Source organism: Leishmania major, chromosome 26 (assembly GCF_000002725.2).
Source record: "Leishmania major strain Friedlin complete genome, chromosome 26".
NCBI lineage: Eukaryota > Euglenozoa > Kinetoplastea > Trypanosomatida > Trypanosomatidae > Leishmania > Leishmania major.
Window position 1 is genome coordinate 944,077 of NC_007267.2, and position 14,305 is coordinate 958,381.

Sequence of the window (14,305 nt, forward strand, 5' to 3'; positions counted from 1 at the left end):
ATGCTGCCAATCGTGTTGCATGTGCCCACGCGCATCGACTCTTGTTTTAAGCCTGTTCGCCCCCTTTTCCCCTTGTCTGTCGTCTTTGCCCTCACTTGGGCCAACGTGGCGAGGGACACCGTTGGGCATCTCGTTCCCCTCTCACACGCGCCCCATACCCTCCTCTTCCTCCTCCTCCTCGTGCTTGCACGCCGACCTGCACACACGTGTGCGTGTGTGTGTGTGTGTGTGCTTCTCACGCGGCAGTAGTGGGGTGCTGTGTTTTATATACCGTGTTCTCCCCAAATGAACGCGACCGCCTTCACCGCGGCATCAGCCCACGGCTGAACCCCTCCTCCTCGCCTCGCGCTCTGCCGTCGCCGCACGATGGGGAGCGTAGCGTGCTTGTAGGGAGTGCGCGCACAGGAGCGTGGCTTCCTTTCTCTCCAGAGTAAAGGCGTGTCATGGGCATACCTAGGACGGCATGGGCGCTGCCGCCGTCTCGCACTCGATGCTCCACGCCTCCTTCGCCAGCCGCCTGTCCCGTACATCTTTCTCTGTGATCAAATTCCATCCCAACAACTTTGTTTGGTCCTCCTCCTCCTCCGTCTTCTTGTCCGCCTCCTCAAACTGGGTGGTCATGGTTCGTCAAGAACGTATGTGCCACCCCCCCCCCCCCCCCCCCACACACACACACACACAACCCGCAGTCTCATTCACGTACAGCGCAGCACGCACAATATCTCGCCTTCTCTCTCTATTTCCATCACTCTTGTCGACTGCTTCCACCTCGACCCCCTCGCACACATCCCGACAGCAACAGAGGACACCATCGGAGAGCGGAGAGAAGACGCGATACACACCCACCCGCACACGTACATACGTGCATCAGAATTTTGAGAGGGAAACACAACAGACAGAAAAGGAGGATATACAGGGCGACACACAGGGCGAGAGAGCGAGAGAGAGCGAGAGAGCGAGAGAGAGCGAGAGCGAGAGAGCGAGAGCGAGAGCGAGAGCGAGACAGGCGTACAGACGGACAACCTCTCTACGTGACCACAAACTCTTGCGCCTTTCTGCTCTGCTCCTCCCTCTTCTGCGCCTCATCCAACACCTCCCTCCCTCCCCCCCTCCCTCCCCCTCCCTCAATAGCCCTGCACGCTTCCTCTCGCAATACAGCCCTTGTTCGAGGCTACTCACGCGCTGTGACGCGGACGTGCAACGTCATCACAGGCGACGCCGGTGGCAAGCTTCGCAGGACCTCTCTCGTGTGCCTGCGCGTCGCCCGTGTGTGCGCCTCAATATTTTTCATCTCTGAGCGTGAGCAGGGACTAGTCTCCTCGAGTCCTTTACAGATTCCTTGCTGAGCACTCGCTACCAGCATTCGGCTCGCTCGCTCTTTCCGCGTGTGTCTGTGCTCAGTCCGCTACGTTCGTTCCCTTCCCTCATTCTGTCGGTCTCTCTCAGCGCGGTTTCATTTCGTCGTCGCTTTACTCCGCCTCCCCCCCCCTCTGCGGCACCTCTGTGCGTGTGGCGCGAGTGCTTTGGTGTGTGTGTGTGTGTGGCTCCGCGTTGCCCTTCCCTACGTCTTTTATACTCCTGGCGCTTCTCCTCTCTTTCGCGGTGTCTGCGTGTGTGTGCGTCGCGTTGTCTCTCGGCGGATAGCTGTTGCTTCCATTGTGTGTGTGTGTATGTGTGTGACGGCACGGCTGTGTCTCTGTGGGTGTGTTGGCGGATTTAGAGGGCAACTTGTGCGCTGCATCTCTTCCATCCTTTCCTTCCCTGACTCGCATCTCGCCTCTTGTGTACTTCGGCGAGAGAGGCATCGCCGTTACTCCTCTCGGTGCTGCGGCAGTGCGTGCCTGCTTCGTCTTTCTTTCTCTCTTTACTTTTTTGTTTCGTGGAGTCACTGGCTCTGCTGTCGCCGTTACTTTGATCTCTCCCGATCTCGGCATTGCTGTTTGTGTGCGCGCTCGCTTGTGTGTGTGTGTGCACCCTGCCGTGCCGCGCTTCCCCCTCACTCGGGTCATCGGCGGGGACTGCATTTCTTCTTGTCGTTGCTCTCGCGCTCTCTGCTTCACGTCTCGCTCGCCCAACATAGCCCTTCCGCCGCCATCCGGCTGCCGCCTCTTCCTCCCGTATCGCTCTAGCGCTGCCGCACGAATCGGACGCGCTGCTACTTTTCTCTCGGTCTCTACGCGGTTCGATTGCCTTTCGCAGTCTTTGCGCGTGCTTTCAACCTATACACACAGAGAGGCTCACAGAGCGACAAGCGTTGACTGCACGGTGGAGTTCGTGACCAGCTCAGGCACCTAGAGCAGTGGAGGGAGCAACCAGAGGCAGAAAAGTGGCTGCCATGGAGCCGCCATCTCAGCCCTCAGCGGCAGTGCGCTGCGTTCATGCTCGTTTCGACCCCACTGCGGCGATCGCAACGTACCGCGTGGAGGAAATCATGTCTATGCCAGCTGATCAGCTGGCCCGCGTCGCGTGGCCGTTGCTGACGAATATGGAGCGCTCGTTGTCCATGAACGACGTGTACTTCACCCCTTCCATACGCGTAAGCGCGTCGCCGCGGGCAACAGAAGCCGCCTTTGCTGCCGGAATTCAGAGCTGCATGGCGGAGCTGACAGAGAGCCTGTCGCAGACGAACTGCGGTGAGGTGCCGCTGTCCACAGCGCGGCTGCGTGCTGCCGCGCTTGCTTACTTTATTTCAGCTTTGCCAGCCCCCCGAAAGGTGCTGCAGGCATCGTCGCCACGCGCTGCCGCCGGTGCTTCCGGCTCCGGCGCGCATGCGACCGAAGCCGTCGCTCACCACCTGCGCAATGAGGGACACGCTCCTTTTCCGCCGGCCCTCAGCCTGTCGGCAGATGTCTTCGAGTTCGCCATCCAGTCGCTTGGGGACGCGTCGGAAAGGCAACTGCGCGACATCACAAGCGGTGGAGGGTCTGTGGGAACGCTGCCCCGCACATCGCGCCCCTATACGGACACTGGCGGTGGCGCGTCACCTTCGGAAAACGCCTCTGGGACCGCAGCCGGTGCAAGCGCAACATGTGAGGCTGCTGTGTCGACTCGTGCTGCATCCATACAGCTGGGCAGACACAACGACAACGGCACAGCGGATTCCTTTGGCGGTGCGACCGCCGCGTCGGGAGAGCAGGCGCCAAGCGATAGCCACTCCAACACAGCGGCCACAGGCGCCGCGGAGAGGGGCAAGCTGACCAGCGCGCGCCCCAGTCGTAGCGGCACCGTAAACTGTGGAAACGATGATGTCAACGACCGCGAGTGCTACGAGCGCAAGACCCGCCGATTTCTTGCGGAACGGATCGACATGCAGTGGGAGTCCGTCGTGGCGAGCGTTCTAGTGTCGGACGGAGGCGAGAGCTGCAGCGGCAGTGGTACCACTTCCATCTTCTCTACATCGCTGTCGTCGGTGCCGCCGCCCTCAGCGGGGGCCGGGGCCTTGCTGCGTCAGAAGATGCTGCGCACGGCGGTGATGCTGTGTAGACGCGCCCCCACGTGTACCGAGGCGGGCCACTCGTTCGCGTGTCTACTGAAGCACTCCTTGCGGGCGGTGTCAGCTACCGACGCTATCCGAGGCGCGGACGGCGGCGCTGTTTCTGCCCCCGTGTTGCACCCTCCGTCGTGCTTGTCGGCGTACCACCGGCAGCGGTCACCGCTGACGCCGGCGCAGAAAGGGGGTCCTATCCAGCCCGTCGAGAAGCGGGAGACGCACGGGTTGGTAAAGCAGAGCCTGTCGCCCGCAGCTTCCTCCTTGCAGCCGCAGCACACCTCTGTCGCGCAGCAGCAGGCTGCTCTGTGGGTGGAGTTGGTGCTGCCGTTGCTGCACCTCGTGCCCCTTGTCCAGTGGTCGCCGGATACACTGACAGAGCTGGGCCAGGTGCTGGAGACGGTGACGGCAACGGCACCTGCCAAACTTGTGGCACTGGCTCAACAGCAGCACCAGCACGGCAAGAGGGCAGGTAGTGGTGGTGCTGCTGGCGGCCACGTCGGAGTTTACCATCGCCCATCACAAGGGCGCAAGGGAGGGGCCGCCGTGCCCGCTGCCGCAGCGGCAACTTCCGTCCCGGCAGTGACGAGTGGCGGAGGCGCGGAAGAGGTGGTGAACTTCTCCGTGCGTGTGCCCTTTGAAATCGGCCTGCCAGTCCCTCCTGTGATGACCGAGGTCTGCCTCAGCGATTTGGTGCACGACTCGGGCGGTGCGACAGAGAAGGGTTCCCATACTGTGCGACGCGGCGCCGGCGAGACCAGCGCCACCGATCCTGCCGCACTGCTGGCGTACACGAGCGAGAGCGGCCCAAGCACCGAGAACCGCTACCCGTCCTATCCGTCCTCGGCGTTCCACGAGGTCTCTGACGTCCGCGACAACGACGACCACATGGGCGCTGCAGCCGTGACAGAGGAGATGTCGGTGGTGGACGAAGAGGGCGGCGAAGAGGACGAGACCGCATACACGGACGCCGAGGGCGAGTACGCGTACGACGCAGGCTCCAACGCATCCACTACCACGAACGCGTCGTCGCAGAGCCGGGCTTCTCGTGCAAGCCCGCTGAGCGCATCCGCAAGCAGCCACGACGGCGAAGACGCCGATGGCGCGGGCGGTGCCGGCGGTGTTGGAGATGGGTCGTTGTTCAACAGCGCGCATGGAGACTTTGACGCGCTGCCGTGCCGCCGTCGCCGGACGCAGATGGTGGAGCTGTGTCTGCCATGCGCCACGCGTGTGTCGGTGCACCTTACCAACGCGGTGCAGTGGGATCGTGCCTTGCGCGGGGGCGATGTGCTGCTCTTGCCGCTGGAGAGCGACGCAAACAGCGCAGAGAGCACTTCTTCGGCCCTGGCAGGGTCCTCGACGTCGAGCACGTCACCTGGCGCGACAGAGGCGCTGAAGAGCAGTTCAAACTATGCCGCTGTTGGCAAGGAGGCCAAGAAGGATACGCGGCTGCCTTTGTCTCTTCACAGCTTGAAGGAGGAGCACGGCAGTGGCACTCTCACCTACGCTGGCCCGTGCCGTGTCGTAATCCCGAGCTTGCCGCAGGACCCGGTGTACATGCTTCCTGGCGAGGTTAGCGCGCAAGTGCAGCTGATCCTCGACACGCGTTGGAGCACCGAGTGGACGGTGGCTCTTTCCAGTGCGCAGCGCACCGTCGCGGAGCGGCTCTTGGCCTGGATGGAGCGGCGGGTGCAGGGGAGCGGTGACCAGCAGCAGCCACAACAGCGGCGCAGCCGTATCGCGAGCTCTCTCCTGCTGCGAGGGGGCTTGAAAAGTGCCACGGGTGGCGGCGCTTCGGCATCTGGCAGTTCCCAGGCAGCGATGGCGGACGGCGGTAGCGGCGGTTCCCACGTGTCGATCGCAGCGATGACGACTGCAGCCCCGGCCTGCGCTGGTGCGCCTGCAACGGCAGCTGCTGCGCCACTTTCCGATCCATTCATCCAGGCGTTGCACGAAATGCCGGCAGCAGCGCTGCGGGCGCGGGTGCGGTGCCACGCTGTGCACGTCGACGGCGTCCGCGCCGTGCTTTTGGTTATTGCCCACATGCTGCTTCAAGACCGCACCGGGTACCTCCACACGGACCCGCTGACGTGGCATTCGCCGACCTGGTCGGACGCCGTGCGCCGTGTCAGCCTAGCCAGCACCACCGTCGGCGGTACGAACAGTGGTGAGCACGCTCTGGAAGTTGCCTTGTTCGTTCTGTGCAATGTCGCGTCTGGTCCCACAGCCGCGACCGTGTCATCAGCGCAAGTGGTGGATGCGGCGATCGACCTGTTCAGCATTCCTGGGCTCAGCGTGGCGGATGTGAAAGCGGCGCTGGAGGACCGTCGGCAGCTCGGCAGCACCATGTGGGTGGTTGTCGACCTTCTTACTAAGTGCTCGGCGACGTGGCGGGCACCCAGGCACGTGGCGCTAGTCAGTGAGGCGGTGCGACGGCTCATGCTGCTCGGGAGCACCGGGCCTGCGGCCGCGGCACAGAACCACCATGTGCATTCGTCGCCGCACCGCCCCACAGGTGCAACCACTGCCGGTGGACTCGCTGGGGCCTCTGCGGCGCCGATGACTACACCTGGTAGCGCGGCTTCCCCATCTTTATTCGCTGCCACCGCCGCCGCCGGCCACTACCTGAGCGTGGTGAGCGGGTGCGGCCGTGTGACCGAGGCAAACCTTCGCCGCGGTGTGCATGCACTCCTTGCACAGCTTTTTCGGCTGCTGCGTGCTCTGCTGCATCGCGTCCAGTCAACGCAGGCCGCACCGCATCGCTTCTTGCTGGAGCCGTGGGAGTATGGCGCATTCGCTGCCTTCACAGTGTCGTTGATGTCGACGCCGATGGATGCGGCCGACGTGCAGGCATGCTCCCCGCACTTTGCAGAGGTGGTGACGGGCTTGCTGCCGTCCTTTACACGCCTGTCCCGCACGGATTCGCTGGTGCTGACGAGCGAGACGGCAGAGCAGGAGTTCCTGGTGGAAGTACTCAAGTACGTGCGAGGGCGGATACCGTCAGCGTCGTTGCCGACCGGCAGTGCGGGCTCTGCAGATGCTGGTGACAGCGCCGAGTTTGGCGAAAGCGAAACGCCGGCTTCGCGTGAGCCGCACATCCTCCGCCGCTATCAAGAAACTGCCAGTGGAAACACCGTGACGTATATCAGCTCGATGCCATCCGTCCTGGGCGATGGCGGGGGTCTCTGGGACATCCCGCAGAGCTCCGCGAGCGCGTCGTGGACCCCCGGGCATGTGCGAGTGGAGCTGTGGAACGGTACGAGCAGGGGTTTTTTTATCGGGCTCGCCTCCGCCGACGTCCCGCTCGCCAACTGTACACCAGAGACGGACGCCAACGGCATTTACTTCATCGGCGATGGCACCGTGCAGTACGGTGACATGACGCGCCGTCAGCGTCGTCTGCCTCGCTGGCGCGCTGGCGACGTTGTGGAGCTCAGCTTTGTGTTTGCGCGTGGTGGCTGGGACGTCGTGATGGCACTCAATGGCGTGAGCTTGACGCGGCTGACGCTGCCGCGGCGGGACTTCCGCCTCGTGGCGACAAACGTGCGCACCGGCGAGTACGTGCCAGGCCACGGCCACATGCACGTGCTATCCGTCACCCCGGTGCACACCAGAGGGGGTAAGGATAGCGACGCTGCTCGGCGCCGCGGTGTCGGCGGCACAGGCGGCCATGCGCCCTCATCAGGCGCTTCATCGTCGCTGTCGTTGGCATCGGCGCCGGCTGACGTCCGCCTATCGCCTTTTGCGCGGTTGACGTTGTTCGGTGTGTCGCTGCTGCTGGAGCTGGTCCTCCACTACCTGGTGCTGCGCAGCTCTCGTCATGTACGCGCGGCGGCCGCCGCTGCTGGCACTGCTATCTCCAGCACTGCTGCAGGGTATGGGGAGGGGTTAAGAATGGTGCAGGCGTGCACCATTCCACTACAGCACAGCGTGCAACAGCTAGTGCAGCTGCTGCACGAGCTCGACAGCAGCGGTGCCGGTGGCGCCGACGACGGAGCCATGTATCACGTGAAGCACACGGCAGCCAAACACGTTACAAACGCGATGCTGCTCGACCTTGTTGTCACGCTCTCCATCGCCGTACCAGCGTCGCCGGCGCTCCTTGCCATACACATCGATGTCCTCACCGCTGTCGCTGAGTGCGCGGCCGTGGCACGCAAGACTCGTTCGGTGGCTTTGAGTGCTCTGTACAACGCCATCTCGCAGCGTGCTTCCGCCGTCGGCTGTGACCCCACACCCGCCTCGCTGCCTTCGACCTCGGCAGCCACGGCGGCAGCCGCGCCGGTGAGTGCGAGTGCTGTACAGCGTCTCTGGGCCGCCTGTCATCAGCTCGCCTCCTCCACGCCTGGCTATCAGCCGCGGTTCAGCAACTCGTCGGTTCCGTCGTCGTGCGTAACTGTGTTTGCGGGTGGGCGTCGGATTGAGCACAACCAGGCAGGAACCACCATCGGCAGCGGCGGCGGCGCCGCATCCAGCAATGTGCGCAGCATGTCGTACGCCTGCAATCCCATTGATCTGGCAGACCCGCACACACCCGATGTCGTGCGCGTGTCGGTGCGACTGCAGCGCGGCTTTCAGTGCGAGACGCTGGGGCGGTACTACTACTTCGGCCTGGCGGAGATGAACGCGCCGCCGATGGTCACGCCGCTTGACGGCAACGGCGAGCTCATCCTCTACCCAGGTGAGCGGTCGAAACAGCGCCGGGTGTACTACATCTCCGACTACCTGACCGAGGTGCCCGGCACGGCTGTGCAGCGGTGGGACACGGAGCGGGCCGAGAACTATTTGAACCCTGATACTGGCATTCTCTTCGGTTCTGGCGACGTGATGACGGCTGTGGTGTACGTGAAGGAGCGGTGCATCGGCTTCGAGCGGAATGGGCTGCCGCTAAACATCTTACATCGCGGGATCCCCGCCTCTGTGCGGCACATCTTTCCGTTTGTGGAGCTCTACAACCGCGATAGTCGGGCAAAGTGGATGTACCCGCCTGACGAAGCCGTCGTGAGCGCGCGGTACACGATGCGTGCAATGCTGCTGTCGTGGATGCCACTGGTGCTGCCGCTTGTGAAGGAGCACCTGTCCATCACCGCCGCCGCGGCCTCTGGTGCGCCAGATCTGGACGTAACTCTGGGCGTTCTGGGTGCGGATGGAGACGAGATGCAGATGGTCTACGTCGCCCCTCCGCAGCTCGACCAGCCTGGCGGTGGTACGACGTCCGTGCATGTCGAACGCTTCGAGGGCGGCATGGCTGTCGTCAGCGACGAGGCTGGGTCCATTCAGCGAGTGTGCGCCGCTGCCTTGGAGCCGGACTCCACAAAGGACGCTTACTCGCTGTCGGCGTTGGCCGCGGTGCGGGCATGCGTGCAGGCATGCGTGCCGGAGCTCGCCGCGGTGGCTGCCGAGTGCCTTGCCGGGATGAAGCGAACCTCAGCAACGCCCTTGGTCACCTCGCCGCGTTCGTTCAGTTATACGGACGAACACTCGGGTGACGGAGCGCGTCGACACGTCGTGCTCACTCATCCGGCTACGCTCTTACGCACACTGCGGCTGATCTTCTCGTTGCAGAGCTCGCTGCCAGGGAAGGGAGGCAACGGCAGCAACGGCCCCAGCAAACCTCTCAGCGCCGACTCCTGTGTAGTCGCAGGCGGCAGTGATGTCAGTGGACCGGTGAGTGGCATCCCTACGACGCCGCCCCCGACCACACTTCCAGCCGCGGCGGACAAGGCCATACACGCTCTCTTGCCCTTGCTGGACGCGGTCTTGCCAGTGACACAGCTGGACCTGCCGCCGCATGTGTTGCTGCGTGAGTCGTGGAATGAACTCTGGTGCAACCCCCGCTTGCGCGAGCGACTGCTCATTCGCGTTCCGCAAGCCAACGCCCCCCAGGCGGATGCGACGGTCGCGGCGAGCGCGTACACGAAGCCTGCTGGCACGACCACACTCACCAGCGTAAAAAGGTTCGAGGATCGTCTTGTGGGTCATCGACGCCGCGGACACGCGCTCTTGTGCCCGACATGCGGGGAGCGCTGGTCGGCCTGCACGGCACGCCATTCCGCGCCGTCGAGCTGGTGCGACCTGCTTGCTCGCGTCCTGCGGCGGCTGCAGGAGCAGCTAGCGCAGCCGGAGGACCAGCGCGCCTCGCCGTACTGCAGCTGGTACACAGAATGGACGGACGGTCCGCTCGCCGCAATCGGCCATGCCACCGGCGCTGGAGGGCTGCCGCAAAGCGTGCCTGCCGCCGCCGCCGCCGTGACTGGTGCCGAGAACGAGGTGGGGGCAGGTGGCGAAGGCTATCACAACCGGACGTCTGCCCAGTCTTCCGATGCGATGCTATGGGAGGATGCCGATGATGAGGACGATGCGGCCAGCGAGGCGGCGGCAGATGGTCATGGCGAGCCAGCTGTGGAGGCCGAGGAGGAGACCAACTCTGGTGACGCGGCAGCGCCGGGAGACGACTACTCGGTGGCCTCCGGCGCTGAGGCGATGACCAGCGAGCTTGTTGGGTTGCCTCGGGTCGAGGATAGCGACGAAGACAACCAGGGCGAGGAGGATGCTGAAGTGTCTGCTCCAGCTGCCACCAGCGCCGCACGCGAGTCCCTTGCTGGCGCCGCAGCAGGTGGGGTGAGGGATGTGGAGGCGCCGATGACACTGACGATTCGCCGCGTGCAAAACGGCGCTACCGAGGAGGACGACCGCGTGTTGGTCGAGGGATTCGGTGAAACAAAGGAGGCCTCGTTCACCTTCACCGGCTACCTCGTCTCATCGGCGGTACTGCGTGGGCGGATGGAGTTCGACCGCATCGACCTGCCCGACGGTGACGGCCCCGACGACGGGGTCGCCAGCCAAGAGTGGGCCTGCTCCATGTGCACTTTAATTAACGAGCCTTCCGCTGTGCGATGCGCCATCTGCTCCAACGCGCGTCCAGGAGCGTCGTGGACGTGCCCCATGTGCAGCTTCGCCTACAATGCCCTTGCGGCAGCGACGTGCGTGACGTGTGGATGCATGCGGCCGAGCAGCGTACGACGGCAGGAAGCGACGGGTCTGTGCTGCTACTGTGCCGAGTGTCATCAGCGCGAGTACGTCCGAGATTTTCACGCGCTGCGCCATCGCCACTTCTGCTCCAGCTGCGCCCGCGTGACGCGGTGGCTTCCGAAGGATAGGTTCTCCACCACCATTGAGGCACGCCTCACTGGCGACGGCGCCACCTTGGAGTTCCAGTGGGCGCTGGACGGCTCCAAGATAATCTGCTTCGGCCTGCAAAACCGCGCGTACAACGCTGACGTCTTGTGGGGACTTGTCGAGGCGGCAGCCCAGCAGATTGGGTCGTGCGCCGCTGCGGAGGTGGGCCGCTATGTCTCTCCTATCCCAGAGCGTCCGCTCACCGCGCATCTGGCGAAGCCGCAAGAGCGCCAAACTGCATCGGCGGTACCGGCACCTGTAGAGCCGTGCATGGTCGGCGCCATCGTCCACTACGCGAGTGCCATCGTTCTTCGCTACGCGGCCTTGCTGCCATCCAGCCAGCTGTCTCAACCAGACTTCTTGCGTCGCATTCACGTCTGCTCAACGGACTGGCTGGAGAGCTGGAGCCAGTTCCCGGCGTCCACCGTCACTCCCATCTTTTTCCAGTGCCTGCAGATGCTGCAGGATGGTATCCGTGAACCGGAGTTAGTGTCCACCATCGCAAGCGTCGCACTCGCGTTGATCCGGCAACAGCCACTCGAACTCGCGGCTGAGAAAGACGCGCTACTCTACGCGCTGTGCCTGAACGTTGTGCGACACGGCGACACGGCGCAGCGTAAGGCCAGCTACGAGTGCCTGAGCGCCTTGATGGAGGAAAACGCGTGCGCCCGCTTGAACGTGCAGCCGCTGGTGCCAGTGCTGTCGATGGAACCCCTTGTGGAGGGCCAACAGCGGGCGACCGTCCTGGCACTTCTTCATCGCGCGTCTATGCGAACCACTTCAGCAATTGCGAAGGCCAGCGCGTGCCTGGCACGCGCTGTGGTCGCGATGGAGCAGCGGCGCCCCCTGCCGCCGATGCTGGGCAAGCCGTTTCCGCACGTGGTGGCTTTGACGGAGACGCGCCTCAACGAGGCTGGGGAGCTGCTTGTGGGTCAGGTGCGCGGCAGTGTTGGCGTGGCGCCGACGAAAGGTGGAAAGTTCTACTACGAGGTGGAGGTGCCGCCGGATTTCGCCGACCGATCGAGGACTGTGGTAATGGGGTGGGGTACGCTGGAGCACGAGCGCATCGCCTCGGCGCAGCACGTCGGGTCAGACCTACACTCCTGGGGATACAACTGTCGCGAGCACCTGCGCTTGATGATGACGGAGCAGGCAATGCCCGTGCCGCGACGCCCGAGCGCCGGCGACGTTATCGGGTCCATGATGGACCTGGAGACGATGATGGTGTGTTGGACCATCAACGGACAGGAAATATCATGGGTATCGGTGCCGGCTCAGGGCGACGGGGAGGAGATCTACCCATACGTGAGCGCCTCAGTTGAGCCGCACAGCCTCAAGATCCGCCTGGGCAACACGCAGTTCAAGCCCCCCGGCTATCAAGACTACTCGCCGCCGTCAGACAAGCAACTGTGGGGCAGAGACGATGAGAAAGGCGACGGCGGAAACGACGCGAGCGACGCGCAGGTCAGCGTGGCCGCTGCTCTCCCGCAGACGTACGAGTTTTATCAGCAACTCAGTCGTGCTCTGGAGGAGGCCTCCATCACGTCCCTCAGGGAGTCGTCTGTGCTGCCGCTGCTCGACGCGGCTAGGGCGCACAGCGTACTTCGCCAATACCCACTCTTGATGGCAGCGGTCGGCTCGGCCACTGTCGGCGACCGCGAAGGGCGCTTGGCAGCACCGGTGAACATACACGGCTTGCTTCCATACATTCAGCAGCTGCGCTGCGTCCAGGAACTGACCATTATCGTTGCACGCCACCTGTGGCTCATCGAGAAGTCGCCCTACCTCATGTCGTGCTACCGCAAGGCAACAGACCTGCTCTTCAGCAGCGGCCGCTGGACCATTTTCGAACTCCAGCCAGGCGGCAGACCCAAGTACAACGGCGGGCACGCGCTCCGTGTGCTCGTGTCGCTGTGCAAAGCAAACCAGGTGCGCGCCGAAGCAGACGCGGCGTGGATAGAAGAGCACTCGGCGCTGCTGCCGTCTCCCTCATCCGCGCTGTCGCCGCTATCGCCTCCCTCTCGCCAAAACGCTCACGCTGGCACGGCCGCCGTCTTGGCGGCCGTGCCGCCGCTGGTAGACGGCACTCGCCAGACAGGTGAAGCGGCGGTGGCGCGGTTTCCATTTGCAGAGGAGCCGCCGGCTGCCTTCCCCCACGACGTCCACGACGCCGATGAGGACGACTACGCGGAAGACGACACGGAGGATTTAGTGAGTGCCATGGAGGACGAGGATGAGGACGCCGAGGAAGACGAGGGGGACGTGCTGTCGATGCACGCCGTCAACTCCGGCAACGAGCCGCGCAACAGCCTGCGCGACATTTTCGGCGATGCCTCCTCCTTGTCGCCGGAGGAGCGACGACTCCGTTGCAGCGTAACTGGGCAGCTTTTCACACAGCTGGAGAAGACGCGCGTGTACCAGCGAGCACGCATGTTTGCGGTGCAGCTAGAGGGCACACTCGCGCTGGACGCTGGCGGCGTAACGCGCACCATCATGAGCATGATCGGGGACGAGGTGAGCTACCGCTTTATCCGTGGGGTGCGCGTGGATCCGCTGCTGCCACTTTTTCAGCTGTGCAGCCACAGCACCATGTTCACGGTCGTCCCGAACATGTCCGCGCTGTACGCGAGCGAGGCGGCCGACGACGGCGCCGAGGGCAGTGTGCTGCGTCGCATGTTCGAGTGGCTTGGCAAGATCATGGGCAACATGGTGCTGTGCGGCACGCTGAAGGCGTCGTTTGACTTTCCTCAGATGCTGTGGAAGACGCTGACATTCCAGGAGGACACGATAACGCTGGCCGACTACGCGCACGACATAGACGACAACATCATAGCCACGCTCGAGGACGAGGAGTTCGTGCTCAGTGATGACTTCTTTGCGTCCCTGCCGGAGCACGTGCGGGCGAGCCCGGCGCTGCTGCGCAGCCTGCAAGGCAGCGGCGCCGGTGCAATGGACGGCACCGCCGCACCGTTTGCCGCCCGTCCGCTGCGGCCATACGCCTGCATGACCCCGGGGGTGAGCATGCATGACATGAGCCACCTGATACTGGAGGAGCTGGAGGATATGGCTGCCAGCGCGGAGGCGGCAGAGGTGAACCGGCGCCGCGCCCTCGCCCAGGAGGCGCTGCTCCATCAGTACGACCCCGCGTTCTTGGCAATTCGTGCTGGTCTGACCTCTGTTGTTCCCGCCACATCGTTGCGCTCCGTGCGGTGGGAGGACCTACGCGCGCGTGTATGCGGCACCGGTGCCGCCTCGAGCGAGCACGTCATCGCGGAGCTGGACATGTCGCCGCTCTCTCTGTCCATGCGCGCCATGCTGACAGAGGTGCTGAACGGCTTCACCGAGTCGCAGCTGGCGCGCTTCCTGCTTTTCTGCTCTGGCCAGAGCCGCATCCCGCTGCCGGAGAAGGTGTTGGTGGAGTGCGGGGACGAGCCAGGGCGGCTGCCGACGGCGCACACCTGCTTTCCCATTTCGCTGCTGCTACAACCATGCACAGAAGCCGCGGACTTGCAACGCAGTCTGGAGACGTGCCTCACCCACGCGGCGGAGTTCGGCTTTGTGTAGAGGCGGTATCTCCGCGTCGTCACCGCAGTAGGCGGAGAGCGGAGCCCATGCAGCGCTGCTCCTGCCGTGCTCTCT

General features: G+C 64.0%; 1 protein-coding gene across 1 annotated transcript; it reads left to right on the forward strand.

Moving 5' to 3' along the window:
- Window positions 1-2,335: 2,335 nt before the first annotated feature.
- Window positions 2,336-14,230, forward strand: LMJF_26_2370 (conserved hypothetical protein; the record flags this gene model as incomplete). Its single annotated transcript, XM_001684192.1, has 1 exon — window positions 2,336-14,230. One exon carries the CDS (start codon window positions 2,336-2,338, stop codon window positions 14,228-14,230), a length of 11,895 nt encoding a protein of 3,964 aa, XP_001684244.1.
- Between the last annotated feature and the right edge of the window lie 75 nt (window positions 14,231-14,305).